At 36.3% G+C, this 24,288-nt stretch overlaps 2 protein-coding genes across 4 annotated transcripts in view; one reads left to right on the forward strand and one right to left on the reverse strand.

The window, feature by feature from the left end:
• Positions 1–1,007: 1,007 nt before the first annotated feature.
• On the reverse strand, positions 1,008–19,552 carry anapc4 (anaphase promoting complex subunit 4). The gene is made up of 29 exons (XM_007257017.4): positions 19,375–19,552; positions 18,419–18,550; positions 17,046–17,151; positions 16,820–16,952; positions 16,662–16,736; positions 14,977–15,003; positions 14,816–14,860; positions 14,648–14,732; positions 13,702–13,809; positions 13,208–13,291; positions 12,647–12,733; positions 11,415–11,479; positions 10,631–10,673; positions 10,388–10,464; positions 10,008–10,108; positions 9,133–9,184; positions 8,952–9,007; positions 8,812–8,858; positions 8,045–8,101; positions 7,893–7,949; positions 7,700–7,793; positions 6,691–6,788; positions 4,813–4,874; positions 4,671–4,709; positions 4,267–4,368; positions 3,749–3,835; positions 3,438–3,605; positions 3,109–3,232; positions 1,008–1,404 (listed from the first exon to the last, which is right to left on the reverse strand). The coding sequence occupies exons 2-29, from the start codon at positions 18,524–18,526 to the stop codon at positions 1,168–1,170; spliced, it is 2,424 nt and encodes an 807-aa protein (XP_007257079.3). The 5' UTR covers positions 18,527–18,550; positions 19,375–19,552; the 3' UTR covers positions 1,008–1,167.
• A 1,294-nt stretch (positions 19,553–20,846) lies between these two features.
• The window catches only part of trappc8 (trafficking protein particle complex subunit 8), a 52,223-nt gene continuing 48,781 nt past the window's right edge, over positions 20,847–24,288 (forward strand). For 2 of the 3 annotated variants that reach the window (XM_007257014.3, XM_007257015.3), the window contains exon 1: positions 20,847–21,176. In XM_007257014.3, the coding sequence (XP_007257076.3) occupies positions 21,020–21,176 (157 nt within the window). In that variant the 5' untranslated portion in view covers positions 20,847–21,019. The remainder of the gene's footprint in view (positions 21,177–24,288) is intronic. The other variant, XM_007257016.3, reaches the window with a different exon arrangement.

The following is a 24,288-nucleotide window of genomic DNA, read 5'->3' on the forward strand; positions in this document are numbered from 1 at the left end:
AAGGTGCGCTACGTCACCGCGCGGGCCTGCGGGCACGAGCACGTTTAGGGAGCGACCCTCCTCGAGAGCGCGCATTCTTCTTAACACCAACAACTTTCTCCCATAGTTAAACTACGAGTGTGCTGTTACAATGCACGCAGCTGAACATCAGTGAAACGTCCAAGCATTTGAGGCTTAATTTGAATATAGAATATTAGGAGTAAAACTTTCATGATTTCACTCACACACACATTGGAAATCCATTTCCAATCTTGTAACAAAATTAGGTTGGATTATCTGATTTTTGTTACTTAACGTTATATAGAATATTTTTCCTGAAATGAAACTAAATAAACTAGACCACTAGACAAATGGACGAAAGTTCATTTCTTCTTCACTGTATTAAACGATATACTAAAAAAATATATATTTTGAGAAAAAAAAAATGAAATAAGAAAAAAAAACGTGAATCATATAAAAATATATACGTTTGAAGTATTTACTAAAGGTAAGTAGTCAGTGTCATGTCTACCAGTAATAATCTCATCGTTTGAGGCTTTTTTATATAGACCAAAATTGCTAGAGACAGTTCAGTTGCTCTACCATGTAATTACTTTTGTGTTAGGATACTTTTGGAATACCAGTCTAAGTTTAGTTTTACCAGATCAATACATCGGTCCACTTGTTCTCAAACACAGCAGTAATTCCATCCATCTCTTCATGTGTAATCCTTATACCTACTTATTTATACCTGTCAGATTATGTCATGACGCAAGTTAAATTAAAGAGGCATTCTGTTTAAAAGGAAAATAAATAACCGTTGCTTGGTTTTAGGCCAGATTACACATCTGTATCAGCCACGGTTTGTGTTTAATAGTACATTGGAACAGAAAAAAACTCTTCCTATTGCAACATTCATAATACATACTAATACATAAAAAATTAAAACCCAGCCTGCCCTAATACATACTAATACATAGAAAATGCATAAAACTAACTTATACTAATACATTAAAAATAAAACCGAGCCTGCTCAAAAAAGTCACTTTATTCTCAAAACAGAACATCAAAACAGAACTTGTTTCAGTCAGATGTACAATCGTTACAAAAATACTTGAAATTGTTAACTCAACTGGTCTGCACAAAGTAAGACGTTGGCATGTTTAAAAGTCCAGTGGGAGGGAAAGGTCATAGTGTATCAGATGCTGACGTCTGTTCCACGGCGACCCCTGACTCTTCCCCTGTTTCCCCAGAAGCCTCTGCCTTTTTGTCTCCATCTGCTCCTGTCGCTCCACGATTGGCTTGTGTTTCCTCCAGACCGTCCTGATCGGAGCTGATGTCCTGTGAGTCGTCTGGCCGTTCTTCATCCTCCTCGTCTTCAACGTCCATCTCAAACACGCGGATGTGTCGCAGGTTTGAGCTCAGCTGGTTGGATGAGTAAATAATTGAAAAGCATGTGTTTAAAATATCCATTTAGGGAAAAAATCTAATAGGTTTCATATATGCATAACTACAGTGTAACTATACAGTTACAAAAACCATACCATTACCATAAACATACAAAGGAAAACAAATGGGAAGCAATTTGTTTCCAAGCTTGCTTTGGTTGCTTTAAAGGATTCATGACGGATTTGTAGAATTCCTTTGTTCTCAACTAATCCTTTCAATAAGATTAGCAAACAGATTAACTAAATAGGCTTGAGTAAAGCTAACAACCAACTGCAGTGTTTCCAGGATTTTAATCTCAAACTCTCTTCACAATAAAGGAAACCCTCCACAGTTTATTCCTGCTTTGTTTTATATGAACAAAAACAGCAACCAATTAACGCAGTGATCTTTAATTTCCACATGCTCATGGCAGAGGTGTCTGTAATGTCATTCTTACAAGGAAGCACTGATAGAAAATGCTAAGCTCATTTACTAAGCTCATCAGCAACAATATATTTTGAGTATTTTAAGGTTTGCCATTTTCAACCTATATATTTTGTTTGCTGAGATTCGAATCAGTTAATGATTTTATGAACTTTGACTGTTTCCCCTTTGTTTGGTTGCTTTCAAACAAAGAAAAAAATATCCAAAACTATTCAAAATAAACCCCATAAAAAATTATCTCCTCTTTTGGGTCAGGGCACTCTGGGGCGAGTGCAAGAAAGTGAATATGTGAAAAAGGTGATGTGTTCTGGAGTAATGCATATTTCTGTTCAGTTCATCATAGAGCAACAGCATAAATGGCATTTGTTTATAGCAGTAGTGATTATCTGGATAACATGCCAGGTCATGGCTTGCACACCACACCATTTTTAGCCTAATTTTACAGTCGTCATCGTTTTTTTGTAAATTGTTGATCTGCTTTTTCTAGATTTACTTAAGCTTTGAGGCAAGTCGATGATCACTGGGCTCAGTTGTAGAGTGTCAAGTGCTGAAAGACCAATGTCGTGTCAATGATACCCAGCAAACTAGCAGGTTTAATATCTAGACTAGTTGGCCTGTGACTGAAAGTCAAGACCAGCGACTAACTAAAGTGAATAGGATCACGTATCCAACGTGTCTTCAGCATTATATCACTAGATCTTGTGTGTTTAGGTCTTTCATGTTCCACGACAAAATGTCAGATGAATTAAAAATTTCGTAATTCATAAACCCTGTTAAAGACTCACAATTACGGCACAACTAGTCCTGTAGTATAGCAAAAAGACCTGACGACACAGAATATTGTTTAGAGTGAACCAAGCATTACACTTGTTGAATAATAAATTAGCAATTTATCTAAAACTTGTAGAGAATGTCTAATAGTTGGTCTGACTGAGGTCTGATTACTTTCTTCCCACAGACATCATTTCTAGAGTTTGCTTGGGATTGGACCAAGAACAGCACCTTAAAAATAGATAGTTGTTTTGGTCTGCATTCCAAGTCTTATAATTGTTTTCTTGGTTTACATGCGCTAATATATGTAAAGATGCACTAATACATTTAATACTAAGGCACTAAAAAAATAAATGCATATACAAATACAGTAAACAGTATAAAGTGAGAACAATCTGATGCCTAAAATTTCACAAGCTTAATATGGTTAACTACTTGTTACTAAATATAATGTGTTCCACCAGGCATAAAAAATACTGCTCTTACCACACAAGCTACTTTGCGGATGCCATTCACAGCAACAAACTGGGCCTTCATATTCTCCAGATCTCGGCTTTGGTTCCCCCAGGTGAGCCCTTGTGCGGGGATCCCCTCACTTTGCTGATCCAGCCTGACCCAGAATACAAGCATGCAGAATGGCTGTGTCATTATTCCCAGTGTATTAATTTTCTCATTGTTTCTTTAGTTTCAGTCTATTTAAGGTTAGTTATGAAGTTACTGCAAGCGAACAGATCTTCATTGCTTTCTAAAGTAATCTTAGTTACAGACAAAATAGGAGACCTCCAAACACATGATGTTTTACAGGAGGGTGGTACCTAAGGCTGGGGTCCCACGTAAACCCTTCCTCACATCTGAGGGCAGAGCCAAGGGGAAGCTGGGCAAGGAGGCGGAGCCTGTTATCATCACTGTCCTGGCCCTGCAACACCACTGTCAACGTCTCGTCATCATAAAGGCGGGCATCGAGGCAACTATAGGAGCGATCACTAGAACATAGTAACATTGATTACAGAAAAAAAACTTTAGTGCACCGGGAACCAGTAACTACCCAATATATATATATATATATATATATATATATATATATATATATATATGTTTTTGTTTGCAAAATGTTCAAGAAACTTACACAGACTCTGCTACAGGCGCCTCATCATCAATAGTAGTGTTCAGAGGAGTATTCAGGTCTATGGCCACCAAGCCATTAGGGACAGACCTAAACATACACACATAGAAATGTAAGAAATACACCCTCAAATGTTGTCAAGGTTATTTTCTGCTCACTAGCTACAGTACGTAAACATGTACACTGATCACATTTGTCTTAACTGTTGCTGATCACTACGGGATAGCTCAACATGCCTCTAGGAGAATACTAGCTGGCAATTGTATTGGGTGTACTGGTCCAGAATGAGTACCAGTTTCATCATAGTTTTTATGGTCTTTGCGACTGCACTTGAGGATACTTTTTTCAAGTTCTTAAGTTTTTTTTTGACTGATCATTATTTATAGAAGCTATTTTTTTCTTTACTCAGTTGAGTACCATGTGATTTCACTAAAGAAAACACATGGAGACTTAGCTGTTGACTAAATGATCAGCATTATGCTTCTGACATAATTGTATTATTTATTTATAGAGAGAAACACCTGTTTGGATCTGTTGCTCTTCTCAGAATGTAAATTTTGGAGGGTGAGATCTCTTGCATGCAGAACACTATATAGTGCATAGCAGCATTCTTATCATTCCATCTGCAAGAGAAGAAAATACACTTAGCACTCAGTGATAATGCTGTATTATATTCACTTCAATACATGAATTAATATTACATTAAATTACATTAGAATGGTGTTTTAAAGCATTTTGTTTTTCATTTTGACATAACATACAAATTAATTACTACTTTATAAAGTAACACATTTCTATTGAAAATACAATTCTAACAACAAACCTGTCAGCACAAATATTAAATTAAATTCATGGTAAACAACCTTGAATGAGCTTATGGGTTCAGGTGTTAGTTAAGGGGTTTAGGTATTACTCGTCTACTCACAGTGAAGGAAGCTCAAACAACCGAGGCGTGTCCTCAGAACTGTAAAATAAACACATCAACAACAAAGTGAGCACTACATCTACAAGAGTTATTCAGCACTTCAAATCTATCATTAGTGGTGTCATTTAGTGGTAATGTTTACCTCTTAGATACGGAGTACAGGGGTAAACGCACAGCCTGCTTCACTGAACCCCCGATTACACCCTGACAATAAAAAAAGAACACACAGCACATAGATTAACAAAAACATGTACATGCTGAAATGTGTACATTAAAACACACACCTCAGTACTAAGCCTCATAAGTGACCAAACAAACAACAGGTTGTTCTAATGTTGAAATTATCTGGACAGCAGGAGAGATGCAATGTGTGTGGAAGAAAATGATGATTGGCAGTGTTTTCAAAGTTACTTTAAAAAGTAATATTGTTACTGATTAGCCCTTTAAAAAGTAAAGAGTTATTTTATGAATTACTTGATTTTAAACGTAACTAATTTACTTTTATGTAACTGCCACCTCAAGATAAGTTTTGCTCAAAACCTTTACTTGAAGCTTCACTCCACCTTTGGGACTTGTTCTGTGTGGAAAGTGTTTATATATGTGTGTGTTTAAGGAACAAAAGAAGGGAGGCTAGCTATGTGAGGTGGAATTATTTTAGTGTGTTTTTGCGGCCGACAGAAACCATTGTTAGTTCCAGCAATAACGTGACGACTGTGAACGTCTTTCTTGTCCATCCTTTCAATGTGTCCAGCCAGATTACAGGTTACAATATCTTTTTACTAAGGAAAATAACAATAAAGTAACGCACATTGGCTTGGATAAGTAACTTTAATCTGATTACTGAAGTGGAAATAGTAACGTGATAGATTACTCATTATTGAACAAAATAGTCACATCACTGAAATAGTCACATCACTGATGACTGGATGGTGCTACATAAAATCATGTATAAAAAAAATGAAAAGGGATTCTGTGTGTTTTCCCCTCAGGGAGAGGGAAGGGGGGTCTAAATCAGGACTGTCAGGAACTCCCACCACAGAGAGTCAGATTTATAACCACTGCCTCTGCTTGAAATCAAAGTGTGGCTTTACACACACACAGACACAGACACACACAGACACACACATACACACACAGACACACACATACACACACATACACACACATACACACACATACACACACATACACACACATACACACACATACACACACACCTTACTCAGCAAAAACTATAAGCCCAACTTTAATAACAAGCCTGGAGACAAAGTATGCCTGTAATTTGGGTCTAAGAAAAATACATAAACAGAATGACTCTTTATGCAAGTTAATAAATTCTTGGATTTAGTCAACCCAGAAACTATGAATAAAAAGAGGAAGAAAGATAGAGCAAGTGAGAAAGACACTGTGTGTGTTTCTCTGTGTTGTGTACTGTTTTTCTCTTTTAGAAGAGCAAAAAATCCTCAAAATGTAAAAACAATATGGAAAAATAGTTTTTATTCTCTTATAAGTAAAAATTAAAACTAAAAGAGAATTATTGTACTTAGTGCAAATATATTTTTAAGGCATAAGAATAACATTAGACAGGTTATGGTTAGGGCTATGGCGAAGATTAGCATTGTTAATGCTATGGTTAGAGTAAGTGTTAGGATTAGCTCTAGTAAGGCTATGGTTGGGGCTTAGGCTAGAATCAATACACTTATAGTTCGGGTTAAGGATACGATTAGCGTCATTAAGGCTAAAGCCAGGGCTAATATTAACATTAGGAAGACCATAGTATGAATTTAGAGCTATGGCTTCCACCAATAAAGGTATGATTAGGGTTTGGGCCAAGATTAGCTAGTGTTAAAGCTATGATTAGCATCAGTATGCTTTTGGATAGGGTTAGGTTTAAGATTATGGTTAGATTTGTCTACAATAATACACAACTCAATGCCAGTCCTCAGAAAACAAAAAACAAAAAAAATATTCAAGAGTGTGAGTGTGTGTACGTGGGTCTGTGTGTGTGTTACAGACTCACAGCTGGTTTCTGCAGACAGATATCGATAGTGCTCTCCATCATCCTCTTGACAAAGTGCAGGGATTTTTGCGGGTAGGTGGGGAACAGCAGCGGGCTCTCTGCATCACATCACACAAATATACAAAGTTGTCAGTTATTTTCATGTATCATATTGGCCATTTTATCTTATCCAACGGTTACATAGGTACACTATGTTGGTACAGTGACTGGCTGTAACTTGGCTGTAGCTGGCTGGTGTGCACTACTTCCATTTATCAATAGAAAAGAGCCGTTATAGGACCACCACTGACCAGATTATTCAGGCATATGGAAATGGAACATTACAAGTGAATAGTGCACATCAGTGTTGATGGGATTTAGGCCCTTAAAATGCTGTGTCTCCAGGCTACAGGTGTAGGTGATACAAAACCCTTTTTTCTGCAGTAAAATAGCTTTAAAATCTCCTACAGAACACTTGGAGATGCCGCCTGTTTTTCTCTAATCATTCTCTAATAATTTCAGATCAGTAACAGAAGTCAAACCAAATTCTACAGGTTTGAAAATAGATGCAAAATCTAGGCAAACATAAAAAACTAAAGGTTTGGAGGACATGAGCTGTTTGATTTGCATTCAGAAGTTCAAAGTTCAAAAAATAGCCAATTACATGATTGAGTGCATTATATTTTGACATTAAAATATTTCTTTTTTTATATATATTTTCAACTATAATTGCTATTATGATTTTCAGTAATGTTTCTTGTCAACCATGAAACCTTTTTATGTAATGCTTGAATAGAAATCCTCAAAATTTACTGGTGTAATGTCAGGCAGACAAATAACAAAAATCCTGGCCTATTAAGGGGTTAATCTCTGAGTACACCTACTGGTAACTTTATTATATATCTTACAATTATCTCACAATCATTTCATGCATGTTCCACATTGTATTGTCAGTGTCAGACCACAAGACTCTTCACTGCTGCTCATTATGTATTCAGCTGGAGACTGTGGATGAAAGTGAACTCTTTACCTTTGAGGTGTGTGCTCTGCTGAACAAACGTCACCCAGTGGTTTCCGTCCATGTTAGGTGGAGACACCAGGTCTTCATCCTCATCTTTCAGATACTGAAGGGAATACGATGGAAACATGTTGTATTACAAACACACACAGATAAACAGACAAACAGAGACAGACACACATGCAAACACAAACACTACCCTTACCTGTCCCACTCGCTCCACATTAAAATACTTCCCTTTGCGATCAAACAGCTCTTCGTTCTGTAAGGAAACATGGTTTACAATGTGTTTGAGGGAAGTTGCATTGTTTGATACAACATTTGATGATATGATATTAGCAGGTTAATTTTACTTACAGCACTAAAATGCTCAGAAAGGAAATCTGCAACGAATGCAAGGTCCCTCTGGGTCATCTGTAAAACACAATCACCATAATGGCCCCACAGTAGTTAGTATAAGATATTGAAAAATGTTCTATACAAAAACAATTTGTTGTAATTATTAAATGTACTTATGTTAAAACCTTCAAACCCACACCATTTGTGTCAAATCAAAAGGACTGCAACGCAATGCCCCTGTATCCATGCCTGTTCAGTGCTTAAAATCACTGTTTCTAGACTGTTTCTTTAAAACTGAATACGGACCTGGTCTGACCCTACCATTAATGCTGAATGGGCCCTTTAAGTAACATTTTATTATGGCTGGTGATAATAATGCAAAGCAGTGAAAAATATGGGCAAAGTCTGTGCCAGTTAGATCTGTATATGCATTTTTTATATGTTTCTTTATTTATTGAGAGGTCAGCTGCTCAGTGCACAGCATGTGATGTGCGTGGGCTGTATGGATTAGCATTTCTGCTCAGCCACAGACTCACACAAGCAAATATATATTTATGGTTAATCACAAGGTCAAGTCTGGAGTGTCAAATCATTTCCTACCAATCATAAAGTGGGATCTACCAAAATACATAATAAAATATATGTATACTTCTATCTGTTTAAGATGAAAAACAGATTATTCTAAATAATGTATTGTTTTTAGTTATATTTTTACAGGCCAAGCACCTCCTGTAGCTACTCTTGCATCATAGTCTATTTCCCTTTACACCGTTACAATCTCTTACCTTGTTTAGCTCTGGTGGAACATGGTCCTCTGACATGCGAAGCATCGCTATTAAGGAAAAACAAAATCACTATTACAGTGACACCAAGGTTCTTTTAAATAACCCACTATTAGAAAAGAAGTCAAACGATCCTGTCTTACCAACATACAGCCATCGGAAGAAAGCTTTAAAATTCTTCATACTTTTATCAATCACTCTAGAAAGAGATTGCACAAAACAAAAAGTGATCAAATTCAGTTCTAAAAAAAAAAATCCCTGACATATTTTCAAACACATAACGCACAGCAGATGTTCATGTGGTGGCCATATGTTCAGACTCACTGTAGGAGTTCACTAGCCTTTAGCGTGAAGGAGCCGACTGCTGTGATGGCATCTACAAGAAACACAAGTCAGCAATATTACAACTGAAAGAATATGACTGAAGGAGTTTTCTTCTATAGTATATTGTGGTATTTTTTTTTTCATTAAATAAATGATCAGTATTTTATCTTAAATCAACATTTAGCTTGATCCATATGTTATACAGTTCCACTTTTTGATCTCTGGTTAATTATTTGGAGTAAAAAATGCATGTGCTGTGTTTTACTTTGGCTGAGGTGGGCTTGGGCATGGCCTCTTCTTAGAGCATTATGAAAACTGAAAATGTAATCAATATTTTGTAGACTATCAGATATACAGCTCTGATTTTGCTATTTATAGGTATATGTCTGAGTAAAATGAACATTGTTGTTTTATTCTATAAACTACAGACAACATTTCTCTCAAATTACAAATAAAAATATTGTCATTTAGAATATTTATTTGTAGAAAATGAGAAATGGCTGAAATAACAAAAGTTCAGAAATCAATATTTGGTGAAATAACCCTGTTTTTAATTCAGCTCAGCTTGGTTTGATAGCTTGTAATCATCAATCTTCCCCTTGATTATATTCCAGAGGATTTCAATTTGGGGACAATCAAAGAAACTCATAATTTTAGGTGATCTCTTATTTTCTTATTTTCAGGCGTTATTTATTTTTCAATTAGACAGAACATTTAAGTCTACAGTCAAGAGTATCCAATATATGGAAAGATTAGGGTTCATAATTACTTGACAGCCAAATGTCATTATGGCTTTAGTAATCCACTGATTGATAATACCATTAAGTTTGATGGTCCATTTAACTTGCTGTAAAAGAATGCAGATCTCTCCTTACCTTCTATGGCTGTAGGGTCCAGACCCAGGGGCTGAAACTTCTGCTTCCACAAAGCCATGCCCTTCACTTCACTTAAATAATACAGCAGAGCTTCTGAACCACTGAGAGAGGGAGAGAATAATCTTAATTAAGATAAAACAAATCAATAAAAAATAAATGTAGGTAATGAAAGTAAGAAAAGTGTCCAATAAACAGACTGAAATGTTTTTTGGTTGGTTTCTAGCATCCAACCCTGAATAATTTGTACTGTAGTAGAAGTGCTTTCATTCCTGTAAGCAATATATATTTCTCACTTTGCAATTTAAAACCTGTTACTTTAGGATGCAGAAAAAAGCAAGAGAGAGAGATATAAAGAGAGAGAGAACGCTATTTGTTCGTACCTCTGTAAGTGACTGATTACCAATTTCTGAATGCTTGAGTAGGATGACTCAATAGACTGGCCCAACATCTTCAGGCCCTTTAAGCATAAACACAAATACATATGAATTCAATGAAGATGTGTTAGGCTTTAGCATTGCTGATACTAATGAACTAATGCTATAAGAAAAAAGTTAATGCTAATCTCTGCAGTATCTGTGAACAAGCATACTGTGAGTAATGTGGGGAAAAAATGCTGCACTTACTTTGACTGTCAGCTGATTCATGAGTAGAGCCTGCAGCTCAGGGCTGAAAACACACAAAAAGATTCAGCTTCTACACCAGCATAACCACAGAAACTACTGGTTGCATGGAGACCCCTGCTGTCTGCCTAAAGCTAATGCAGGCCATGAGATAAATATTGTGTGTTCAAGACAGATGTAAAATTATACTGTACAGTTCACACTAATGTTTATAGGTTCGTTTATATGTTCCACTGTAATCTGTCTTAAATCAAATTTATCATCTGCAATGCTACAAGTCACCTAGCACAGTCAACTTTTTTATATCTACAGTGGAAAGCCTTTTGTGTGCGAAACACGACTATACCAGAATCACCTGTGGGTCTTAATAGACTCAAAACAGAAATCTTCTGTATTGCTTTCATTATGAATAATACTAGATAATGAAAGCAATACCTATTCCATACCTTGGATCTCTGTTAGATTTCTTTGTTACATTAGATTATTTTTAATGTCTTATTTTTTTTTCTTGGCAAGTTACTGTTATTTAGAAAGGTTGAATGGTTTGAATATATAACTTGCATAATTAAATAAATAACTGGAGCACAGTGTAATGTGAAACAATGTATCAATATATTGTGATGAAGGGATAAATAAAAATGCACCAAAATACTTAGAAATATTTTTTTACACAGACATAAAAATCCAAAGTTTTTTTTTTACTGACTAAAAACTATTTTTGAAGATTTTTGTGTGACAGCAATGATATACAGATGTAATGTATATCTGCTTAGTAAACAATACATACCTTGCATGTCCCCAGAGCAGAAGCTCCAAGAACTCATCCTGAACTTGAGTGTTGGTATTTTTCTCCTGCCAATTTAAAAAATAGGAGGAAAACTCAAACATGCATCAGCTACTACAAAGTGGCAGAATGACAAGCATTTCATCAATGCACTTTATGAAAAAAGATTTTGGTAAGCATATAATCCACCATATCAGTCACTTATATAACCCTTCAGGCCTAATTACCTATTACTAATAAAGTATCAATTATATTCTGAAAGCAGAAAACTGAGCTGCTATTGTATCATAAAGGATGGCTGAGGTTGACTGTCTGTGACTAGTCAAGATATAATGACTACTGACTAGAGATGTCCCTCTCACATTTGATTTATTTGATACTGATAGCGAGTCCCAATCCGATACTTTGGCAATGCAGTAAAAAAAGAAAGAACACATTCAAGTTGTCCCTTATTTTTTTTTTAATAAATATTTATTTATTATTGAAATAACAATATCAAAACTTTTTTTGAATCACAAAATAAACACACTAAATAGCTATATAAATGATCTTAATTTAAATATGCATCTTTTCTTAAATTAACAAAGTAATAAATGCCTTTAAATTAAATTTCAGACAGAAAAATGTCACAATTCTGTGAGCATACTAAGGCAACTTAGTTTAAAAAAAACCCAAAATATTACAAAATTTAAAATGATAGTTTAAACAATTATTTAAACTATATATAGTTTAAAATGTGAGATAATGTATATTCTTTGTGAGTCTGTTAAAATAATGGCCAAGTAGCTCAATATTACAACTATGATTTTTGTTCCTATTTACTGACTCACCAGGGGGAACTAATAAAGCGGGATGCACAGTAGTGCTGTGGCTAATTGTACTGTCCACAGCCGTTCAGTAGGAAATAAAAGAGAAATTGTACCTCAGTCTGTAACCCAGCAATTTTTTCCACCCCACTTGCGCTGATTGAACTCATGGAAGCCCTGCAGTACTCTTTCACACTGAATATAGAGCTTTAGACCAGCACTACTCTACAGTTTATTTTTGTATGCTCACTCTCCATTTCCTGCAAATGTGTAGTGTTTGCTGCTTGGACATATGGACACATCAATGTTACATTTTTGATAAATCAGTGAACTGGATCTTTTCCACCCGATTCCGATTCTTCGAAAAAATACATGATAGGACCCGATTTCGGTTCACATGTTCGAATCAGGGACATCCCTACCACTGACCTGGACAAACTTGGTGAGGCGGAGATCCATCTGCATGAGGATGTCCTCCCAGGCTTCACACATACAGGTGAGAGAGAGGCGCAGGTACTGAAAAGGATACGGACACCTTTAAGCACAGCAGGCAAGTGTATCTAAACTTGTAAAAGATAGTAAAACAATTTAATTGGTATTTTTTGCTGCAGTCTGTTCTCCTACAGTCAGTAAGTGTATTTTGCACTTTGGGCAAATCCTACAGGACATGCTTTACACATGCATTTCTGGACAAGCTGAGAAATACAAAATTGTCACTAAAAGTATGTGAACTGATGTGCAATATTATAGGAATTTACATGAATATGGTTATGAAGTGATGTTGCTTTAATGCTTTTACAGTTACAGAGCATGATTAGCAGTGACAAAGACTTCATTCGTCCTATTACTAGTTAGTGGAGCATCAGCATGGTTCATAAACTGTACATTTAAGATAAAGAAACTACACAATGTTGTTTAAGTTAAACAGATTAGAAGCCAATTTAGTTTCTAAGCCCTTAAACACATGTGCCGAAGCAGTTGCATTGAGACCTGTATTAGGGTGGAGATGTGTGTAAATTTTCGTGCCATCCTGGTTAACTCCGGAAGACAAGAAGAAAGCAGTCCTGTATCCAACTAGAAGAGAAAAGACCATGGCATTAGAAAGCCTTATGCAGTTTGCAATAATTAGATTAACTCTAAAATGCTTCCTACTAGGTTTAAAATGCAAAGAAAACACACACACACACAAATTCATAATATGCAAAAAGGATCTCTAAACAGTGTTGTATTAGGAGCGTTTAGTTAATAGACAGCATGGTAATCACCCTTAACCTGTAATAATATGAGCTTTGCAAACTCTTTCCTGAAATAATTATCAGAGTGTGAAAGATCAATGATATAAAGCTATAAAATGCTGATAGCATATAATAAAAAGACAGTCTTTCACCTCTAGCAAAGAAATTGTTATGAAACCTAATCTCATTTTATAATCTAATGAATTCTCTTGCACATGTAACCCCATTTTCTAAGCCAGCACTATCTACCTGTACGTAGTGGATCTCAGCATTGTCTTCTGGAGATCTCACTTCTGTGATAATGGAAAGAGACTTGAGGTCACCGGAGAGACAGAGACTGCGACAAACCCCGGTAATCTATAGGTGGGGAGAAGAGAACTGTATTAGGATAATTCAGCAGCAGTCGGACATAAATGTGATTAAGATACAGACTGAGTATGAGCTGTAGATTTGAGTGAGTAAATGTCACTGAATGTGTTTTTTTTTGATGAGCTGTATGTTTTTACTATTTTTTTATTTTAATTTGAATAAATTGAATGATAAAAGCAGCTGCCATTAACACTTTGTGTATTCAACATTTCAAGATAAATAGACCAATATAAAAACTCTATAGAAAATTACTTTGAATAAAATCTGCATCTACATTACATTTAATTGCAAAGTTATTGCTCCCTGTAACGTTTCCATTTGGGAGTATATTTTTCTCAGAAAGTAAAGATTTGAGTTGATCCCGGTTCACTCATTTGTCCCTATTTCACCCCCTTACTGAATTAAGCACTGCATGAATCATGAAGCAGGTCTCCTACGAAGAATGTCAATCAAGTGTGCTTATTAGAATATTGGGTCACACTTGTCATGCAGACAGTTTTCTGGCAGACTGCATGGTCCATGTTTTTTCCCCCTAACTTTTCTGAGAGTACAATATATCACTGCAGTTTAATACGACACAATTTCATATTTTAAACTGGATGTCTTCTGGAAAGTAAGTAAAGGGAAAACAATGTGGAAAAGTCAACTAGAATAATCTACTACTTTTGCAGTTAGTGAGTATTGAACTCAAGTCCAAACCCAAAATGTGCCACTGCTGTTTTTTTGGTGCAGGGCATCTTATTCATCTGTATTGTAAACCACAGAAAAACTTACAAATTGCAATGCATTTTACAGATCCTAAAAAGAGAGGAAGAGAAAGTCTTACTGTGTTTAGTGTAGCTATCTTGTACAGGCCATATGCATAGAGTTCCACAAAGCCAGACTGCCCGCCTACCACCAGGATATTGAGTCTGCAGTGAACACAGCCGACATCAGTACAACACACCAATACCAAGGTTCAATTTTTACCCCAAGTCATTCTCACAGCACTGACCTCACGTCTCCCAAGAGGTTGGTGACTTCATCTGATTTTTCTTCACTGCAAAGCAATAGAAACACAAACACACATAAATCAATACCTTAAAACATTACAACAGTTAACATCGCACATGAAATATGTCTGTAGTAACACAGCATACCTGACACAGCACCTACCTGAAAATCTTTGATGTGGAGCTGTAGCTGAAAACAAACAGAGCACACAGCCAATAAAACACTGCTTCAGTTCAGTCTTACAACCTCAACATACACTCTATATCCAAAGGCTTGTAGAAACTATGGGTGCACACTTGAGTGCGATATCACCCTTAATTACATTACATACACACATAAATTATTGAATTATGAAATTAGAGCATTATGAATTATGAAATTACAGAGCATTTAGTGGAAATTCTATTTTAGCATCTAAATACCTAATAAAAGGTGTGTTGGAAGCAAAGTCTGGGCAGAAACAGACCAGCTGGTGGACCTGGGGGCTAGCCTGATTCCCCAACAGAATTGCAGTAAAGTTATTGTGACTTTAATTACTGTGATTTCAAATGTGCAGCTTTTTTTTCTTTTTAGATTTTATCGCATTATTTATTGTATTTAATCTCTGATTAATCTATTATTTTGTGCCAAACAACGCTGGGGTTTACAATTTCTAATTGCACACACACGCATACACAAACGCACTTGCATTTACCATGCCCAAAATGTTTCACTGCTGTTTTCTTGAAAATAGAAATTTGCTAAATATAGGAATAAAAAATTGCAACACATAGTGCAAACACTGTTGTTGAGATCACAGAGCAAATCACGGTGCAGAGTAGGGGTGTGCCACATCGTATTGTACGCAACAATTTTGTGTCGCCAACAATTTTGAACATCGTCAACTATATTATACCCTTAAATATCAGCCACCCCTAATTATCACATAAGGTTACTACTTTTTGCTTTTTTTTTTTCTAAAAAGGGGAATCCACACTGTTCTCATTTCCCATTATATATCTACTAGAGACAGATTATATGTGTCCAGTATCAATAATTTTACTTCAGTCCTGGATATATGGAGATATATGGAATGCATCATTAGTATCATGACATTCTGGATCATTGACTATTGTAACAAATCTGATAAAAAATATTGTATTTGTATTATCTCAGTTAGGGGTGTGCAGTATCATATCATATGCAATAATAACATTTAATTTTTCTTTTTTTTTAATTTAGTGTTTTGTCATCACCAAGAGTATCGTTATCGCAAAAATACCATGAAATATCATGATATTATTTTAGGGCTTTATCATCTAAACCTAGAGCAGAAACAAAACATGGGTTAATATTATAATATATGGATTTGTATTAAAATACAAAACTAACTTTGCCAGACAGGATTTTCTTTCTTTTTGACACATTTGACTATAGACTGAATAATTAGTTCTAGATTACAAACTTCACTTTGGCTCATCCAAATGGTATTTGCCATAACTCTATTAATGCAGAGGACACTTTTCCTCTGCTCTATTCTCCACTGCTGAAGGCCCTTTACCCCTCTGGCTGACATTCAGCATTGGACATGGTGACCTCAAACTAATAAGCAGCTACTTTACAGCAGCCCATAAGGGCAGGAAACAAAACAACAAAATACTGTAATTTGCATCTAGTGTGGCTGAGTTATTATACCTTTTTTATTATTTGTTTTATGGATGACCTGGAACCTGTTCTCCAATGCATGATCTTGAACACCCTTTATTTATTTATTTACATTTGTAGCAGTCAGTTTCCTGTGTCCATTCTATTCTAGTACACAATCTTTAACACATATCAGCAATGAATTACACCTTTGCTGAACTAACCTTTTGGGTAAAATTGGTAGCTTGGGCAGGAATCGGTTGGACTCGTCTTCAGAGTCAGTGAACGATGATGATACACTTTAAATAAAGAGAGAAAACGATTAAACAAACTTATAAAAACAATCCCAATCTTTCTTTTGTGTCATTTAAAAAAATAATACCTGCTGTCACTCTGCACTTCCATCCAGTGCATGCAAGACACGGGGTAGTCTACAGTAAACAGGTGGAGGATCTCTGCCTTCTCAGCATCACACAGGACCACCTGCTTTGTGTCCCCCAGACTAAATGCCAAGACTGCCAACAATAACATACAGGTTCATTATTTTGGGGTTAAGTCAATTCTCTGGCAGTAAGCATTCTCAAATATCATAGAAAGCTTTGGCTTACTTTTGCCATCAGGCCTCCAGGCCAAAGATGTGATCTCTTTTCCTGTATTTTCACTTGGGGGTAAATTCCACACACGCTGAAAGTTGGCAAGGCGATGCAGCAGGAGCTGAAATTAATTTTAAACCCCAAACGTTAACAAACTGGAGCTCAGATACAGACAGTATTTATTAAACGCTCAGCAATATATGTCTGTGTACTAAACTAAAGAAAATCCAAAAATGTTTCCTAGAGGCTTTGTTCATGTTCTCCAGCCTTTTTCACCGACATATTTGAAATGATTATTCTTTCCCATTTTATAAATGGTTGCCATGGTTCAATAGTTGAAAAAAACTTCATAGTGGTTTGATTTAAAATGGTGTTGTACAGTATCTGACAAGCACTACAGAGTTTTATACTGTACTGTGTAATGTACAAAAATATTTGGTAAAACATATATCTAAATGCAGCATAGGTCAAATGCAGAAAAAACAAGCTCTTTAATGACCATTTTAACACCTTATTGTGAGTAAGCTTTTAGGAAAATTTAGTTCGTTGGATGGCTGGTTCCTGTAATCACTACTGTGAGAAATCTATATTTCTCTGGTGTTAAATATTACATAGCAAAACACACTTAGTTCATATACATATAAATAGTTGACTTGTGTCTTTTCCACAAAACATTTAGCGTAAAATTCCCCTTTAATTTTTAGCAATAAATAAGGTATTAACATTAATAACATTTATAATTAATAATATGTTAAGTATCTATTGCAATTGTAACTTAATTCTATGAGTCTGTTCTGTCATTTTAATTAATTATTTTAATTTAAAAAGTGTAGTTTTGTTATAGATTTTTTTCCTATGTGTCTTGTAATTAAATGTGAAATCCAACGTTAAATGGACTTGGTGTGCAGTAAAACATACACTACAATGCACTCCAAAAATGAGTAAGAACTTGTGTCAATTAACAAACCTCTATTTACCCCCAACATTCCAAAATACAACGCTTCTACTTGATGGTCCCAACAGGCTTACAATGCTAGTGATAGGAGGATAGTGTTGCCCATGCAAAGATATTTTTACACCATTAACAAATTCAAAATAGCTCCACACTTTATTGGAAGAAATCTGAGAAGCTTTACATTTAAATGAGGCACTGAGAACTCTGTAAGCCTGTTGGAGCATTGGCTACAAGCTCTGTATTTCAGAGGGGGAACAGAGGTGGGTTATTCCACAAAGGTTCATACTTGTTGACATGTTTCACCAGAGGTCAAATCCATTTTAAACTTAAGTTTAATCGCTGATACACGAGTTGTTTTTAAAGGTAATGTAGTTCTATTTTGTGGAGAAACTATTGACCCTCACTGTGGAGAGTACAGAAACTTTTTCCTCACCTCACCAGCTGTGTTGACCAAAGCGATGAGGTCCCTTTTAGGAGACCAGGCCATGTACAGAACTGGGTTTGGCAGCTGCTTCTCCCCCACTTGTCGGAAAGCAGGCATTGTGAAGCCCTTTCGTTTCCAAACCTGAGGATGGAAAAAAAACAATGCTTAGATTAAAGGGACATCATTTACTGAATGAATCGTCAAACAAACATAAATAAATAACCAGTGTATGCAATTTCTCCAGGTTTGAGCAAAATAATTTCTTCAGAGATTGTCTAGTTTTGCACTGGAGCTACAAGAATGTGCTACATGTGGCTAAAACGAAGTGGAAATCTATACTGGCTTTGTAGCATGAGTACAAAAACAAGAAGCAATGTTCAAGCACCAAACATGTGACCAAATACACTTTGTAATAAAGGGCAATACTGAGTTTTTGATGAACCATTAGTTTATCTAAGCTTGACCAAACAGAATCATTAAACTGTTGTGGAAAATATATCTTTGTTATGATTTAGCTACTGGAGAATGCTAGACCTATCTGTCAAATGTATCCAATGTTTTATAGTATTTACTATACGTTAGCAATTCATTAGTAAGTGACTGGAAACCGAGGCAATAGAATATGAGGTAAGAGAAGCTGTCTACAGTGTTACATTTTTTGGAGGTAAAAACGAGCTCTCTCCAAGTGACAGCCAATCAACGAGCTAGCTAGTCTGTGACAAAGAAGCTAGTTAAAACAACTAGAAATGTCTACTGATGTAAAGCAATATAGTTAACTAGCTACACCTCTCGCGAGCTGGTCAGCCAGGTTAACTGAACTGTGTAAAGAAAGTCTCAGTAAACAGTTAGTTAAATAAACACCTGTCCAACTAACTAGCATGTTAGCTAGCCTAGCTCAGTACCGCTGTAAACAGCACTTAAGACCTAGCTACCTAACTAACGTTGTAAATGTTACGATTACTCACTCGAACGCTCAATAAAGATCATTAACTGTAATCAGGGTGACTTGGACTTGAGCTCTATAATCCCCACACGCGCTGATTTTATCAGAAAAAGCTGAACACTTATTATTAATCCAGTGAAATAAATAAATAACACGCAGTGTGCGGGCTGAGCAGCCCGGCTTCTCTACTACCCGCCGCTAAAAACATAACTACGGAAAGCCCAACGAGACAAGCAGAACGACGAAAAGCAATTTGCCACACAAGCAACGAAAAATAACCATAAATAATGCCCAACGTATAAAACATATTTGAATTCATATAATGTATGCTAACCCCTTGTTTTAATTTTAATTTTTTCATTACTTATATATTATTAATTTGAATTCAATTTATTTCAAAGCTACAAACTATTTAATTGTTCATTTCGTTTACGGACTGTTATAAGATGTTCATAAAAAAAAAAAATCTCTCTTTATAAAAGGTATGAAGAAATATTTCATACCTAATGATTATTGCATGAGATCCTTTATTTTGAGAGCAGAGCAAAGAAGGTTGATTTTCTGGTTGCATTACATCTTTTAAGATTAAGGATGGAAAAACAATCTTAAAACAAGTTTTTGTTTCACATCGCCTCATAGGCATCAGTTAGTAATTCAATTATTTTATAAAATGTTAACTTTAAATAATTAAAGTTTTTGAGTGGTTGGCTGAGCTCTTCTACATCCACAATGCTTTTATGTAAAATGTGCTTACCACAAATAAAAAAAAATAATGTTAGTAATTATTATTTTAATGTGTTTTTACATAGCTAGACTACAGTACCGGATAAAAGAATACAATACAAACAATATATATAACATTATATAGCTTTTCTCACATTTTTGTAGACTGTTACTAAACTTTAATACAAATAATACATTTAAAACCAGACAGTTGAAACAATGTTGAAATAAACGTAAAATCAATATGCACAAATATATCAAATCTGACGTCAGAGATCAACATTATTTTAATACATTAATGACGTAAAAATTATGTTTATATATAAATGTTGCTATCTTTCATTAACCAGATTAGTTACCATTAGTAAAAATCGTAACATTTTACCTGATTAAACTGTGCATATTTTAGTAGTAATATAATATATTATATTATAAGTTGTACATTATTACAAAATGCTTTAACCTGTTGAACAATTACTTGCTCAAGGGCGTCCTCTAGTGTTCTTTCTGTTTCAGCTTTCGTGTGTGCAAAAACGTGTTTTTATTAATAATAAGCCTTAAATTGCTGCGTTTTGGTAGCTTTTACGCCACAATATATGGATTAATATTTCACAACTGGTTTCGCAGTTATTTAATCTATTTTTATTACCCTTGCTTTCTTCTGTTTTACCTCTTTTCACCCTCCTCTACAGACCGCATTAAGACTTTTATTTTGAAGGGACGTGTTTAGGCTGCCTGTCTGGTATCACCTGACAGGCGTGGTGCTCGACGGGAGTTAAATCGGTCAGCAGGGGGGACTGTAGAGTCCATCATGGCTGCTGCGGGCTGTCAGTAGAGGGACTTGTTTTTAACTCTGTAGCGGCTCCTCTGTTCTCGGTGACACTCCCGCGCCCGGCTCGTCTGCTCCCCCGGTTCTCGCTCGGACTGCCCGCTGGACCGGCGCCATGGCCCAGTGCGCCCAGTCTGTGCAGGAGTTCATCCAGGACTCGTTCGTGCCGATGGTGGCCGTCCTGTGCAGCGAGGAGGCGGAGAGAGTGACCCGCAGGAACAGCCTGAGCTTCCCCGAGCTGCTGCGCCCCTTCTGCCGGCTTCCCTCGGAGGGTAAGGAGCTTGGGGTTAACTGGTGGAGGTCGGGCGGGGGTGTCAGGGGCTGTTGAGCAGCGGTAAACACTGGGACGCTCCGCGGGCTTTAACTCGGAGTTAGTTAGTTAGCAAGGCTAGTTAGGTTAGCTAGCAGGCTGCTAACTAGCTCCCCCGGTCGGCCAGCTGACAGGAGGAGCAGTTCAGGGCCCGGTCTGTGTGTCTGTTCCGCTCAGTCTACCGGTTACCTGAGCGATTGGGTTACCCGGATCAAATGACACATTTCCCTTTAATGACTCCGGCTGGACTGTTTGGGTTTCGACTGTAATAAAGGCCTCAGGCCGACAGGAGCTCCAGCAGCAGCAGCGGGCTGAACACCCCGGCTCTGTTTTCGGCTGTTAGCCGCTAAGCTAAGCGCCCGGCTACACCCTCCTTAACTAGCTCATAAACACAGGCTAATCCTCGAGGAGCAGAGTTCACTCCTCTAACAGTAACGAGGAGCGGGATTATGAACAGTTTAGCAGCCGCTGGATTGATTAAATATTGCTGTGTTTGTGCGTCATGGACAAATTTCAAACGAAGCTTCTGTGTTTCTTTTACTTTTGAAATCTCTAGACGAGGTTTCTTCAGTTCCCTTTCTTCACCAACACACACATTTCTGAAACCCGGTCCTGGGGGCACACTGCTCTGCAGTTTATAGTGTTTCCCTGCTAGTAACACACCTTATTCAATTTGTCACAGCTGATTAACACGCCCGTTATTGAGTAATGTGGGTGTATTAAGGCAGGTAAAGGACCAAAATGTGCAGGGCAGTTGGCCTCCATAAAAAAAACACAATAAAAAATTCTGAATTAAGCTCTCTAACTAATACTACAAATAATTTAAAAAAATTGTAGTAGATGTGTTTGAGAAGAAATTGTCCACGCTGTCATAACAAGAAATGTGATCTCAGTTTTTTGTTTTTTTTTCCCATGATCTTGCAAAGCCCAGAGAAGGAAATGGAAGAATATTTGGACAGTACATCCTGCCACCTCGCATGCACAATACTGTATTAAGGGTCACTGGCTATGTTTTACATGCAAAGATTATCTCCAAACCAATGAAATCAATTCAGATTAGAGTACCACTTTTAGGAATTTTGTCAAACTCGTAAGTCTATGTCTTTCGCACCTGAGTTTTGTCTAATTTCAGAGCCAAATCTCTTCTAAGGAGAATGGCCGCATACTTAAATCCATGTTATGCTGTGTTGTTTCTAGACTACCAGAGCAACAAAGGTTCTTACATGTGACAGTTGGCTCACATGTTGTTTTGGTAGCAAAAAGCTCCATCAGTGCACCTCTTGTGCTCTGTATAGTTCTGCCCTTTAGCCTGGCAGTAGCTTTTTTTATGTCCATGCTGATGCTTCACAGTATCTTGTTAGACCCTCTTTCTAAATCTAAAAGAGAACTGTGTTCATTAGATGCTGAAAAAAAAAAAATAGACGTGTGTTTTGAGATTCTTTGAAACTGTACTTAAGCACTTCTAAGAAAACTCAATCTGTTTGGGTCCGCAGAGGGTGTGTTCTCCAAGAACATCCCTGTGTGTCGTCTGCTGATGTAATTTGATTTATTTAGGAATGTTTTGGAACAGTTGACAACAGAGAAAGGCCATTTTTTTGTTTGGCAGCTGTAACATGCACAGATGCACATAGATATATAGAAGGTGCAGTGTCAAATACTCCTGTGTGCTGTTTTAAGCCAGGCGGACACTGCGATTTTAGCCTGATTTTAAGCCCGATCTGGTCGAATGCGACTGAATTTCATGATCGGGCCGAATTTTAGCTTGATCGTGCGTCGTTTGTCGTGCAGTGTGTGAGGGGAAGCGATGTCCGATTAATTGCCCATACGAGCTGCGAATGAGCAGTCGGACGCGACCAGGGATTTCTGACATGCCAGAAATTTTGGTCGCTTGTCTCACAGTGTGAGCTATTTTGCGGGCCGATTTCTTAACGTCACGACCTGTTTTCCCAAAAATCTGCACAGTAACTATAAATTATTATTAGTCATATTTATTTCTGTCAGTTATAAGGATTTATATTTATGTTCGGTACACAGACTTATAGCTTAATGTAGCAGACACAGGCATTCTGCTGTTTAATAATTTCAACAGATGCTTATTCTCAGTCAATAGCTGGAGTTTTTGAAAAGATAAATTAAAAGAGAAAATAACTTTGACAAACATAAATTTATTTTATTTCACTTTGCTATTATATCTGAAAAATAAAGCACATTGTCAGCGTCTGGTGCTGCCCGTCAATTATATAAAACTTAAAACATGCACAGAAATATATAAAGCTATATTTTATAATTCGTTCCTTTTCGCCAGGGCAAATTTATTAAAATTATAAATATATTAATTTATTAATTAAAATCTCGTCCAGTGCTTCAGAATATTAGCCATGCAAAGCCAGCTTAGCGCAGCGCATGGCATTGCGCGCGTCATTGCGCGCAGAATAACCTCTGTCTTCTAAAATAAACGTTTTAATAAATAAGGTCGGAGAAGTGTAGTAAAATTAATGCTATTAAACTTACTAAAGCTAATAAATGTACTGATAATTAATCAAGATAAATCGGACAAAATGCGCTGCGCCGCTCTCTCGCTCTCTTTCGCAGCGCGGAGCTGAATTCAGAGCGAGGCTACAGATAATATAAAACTCAGTTCAGTTGAATAAAAATAAGTAAGGGCCTGTAAGTACAAGCAAAGGACCTGTAAGTAAATATTGTCAAATATAAAGAATAGTTTGAGGTTTTGGTGAGCTGTTTTCATGATTTGAAACTGAAACTAACTGAAACTTTGATTATTCTGCAGAAAGCCTGGGTTATTTTAAACGAATTTTTAATGAGTTTATATTTAATATTTTTTATTCATTTTAATTATTTTTCTTCTTTTATTAATCAAATCATTAAATATATATCTTCATAAGATATATTTTTTACCTTATGTCAATTTTTGTGATCTTTTTAAAAGGTCCTATTTTTCCTTTTTTACGTATATATTTTATTCGTCTATAATAAATGTCAGTTTTTATTTCTATTTTTTATATATTTTTTTAATCCCTTTTAAACTGTTAATGCTCAGCGGCACTATAAATGAG

Source organism: Astyanax mexicanus, chromosome 1 (assembly GCF_023375975.1).
Source record: "Astyanax mexicanus isolate ESR-SI-001 chromosome 1, AstMex3_surface, whole genome shotgun sequence".
Lineage (NCBI taxonomy): Eukaryota > Metazoa > Chordata > Actinopteri > Characiformes > Acestrorhamphidae > Astyanax > Astyanax mexicanus.

Coding starts and splice junctions, on each gene's coding strand:
- anapc4 (XM_007257017.4), bottom strand. CDS start 18,526: ATGCCTGCTTTCCGACAAGTGGGGGAGAAGCAGCTGCCAAACCCAGTT. Junction 6,789..7,699: donor GCAGAGCACACACCTCAAAG/GTAAAGAGTTCA, acceptor GATGTGATGCAG/AGAGCCCGCTGCTGTTCCCC. Junction 3,836..4,266: donor AGAGCAACAGATCCAAACAG/GTGTTTCTCTCT, acceptor GTGTATGTTTAG/GTCTGTCCCTAATGGCTTGG.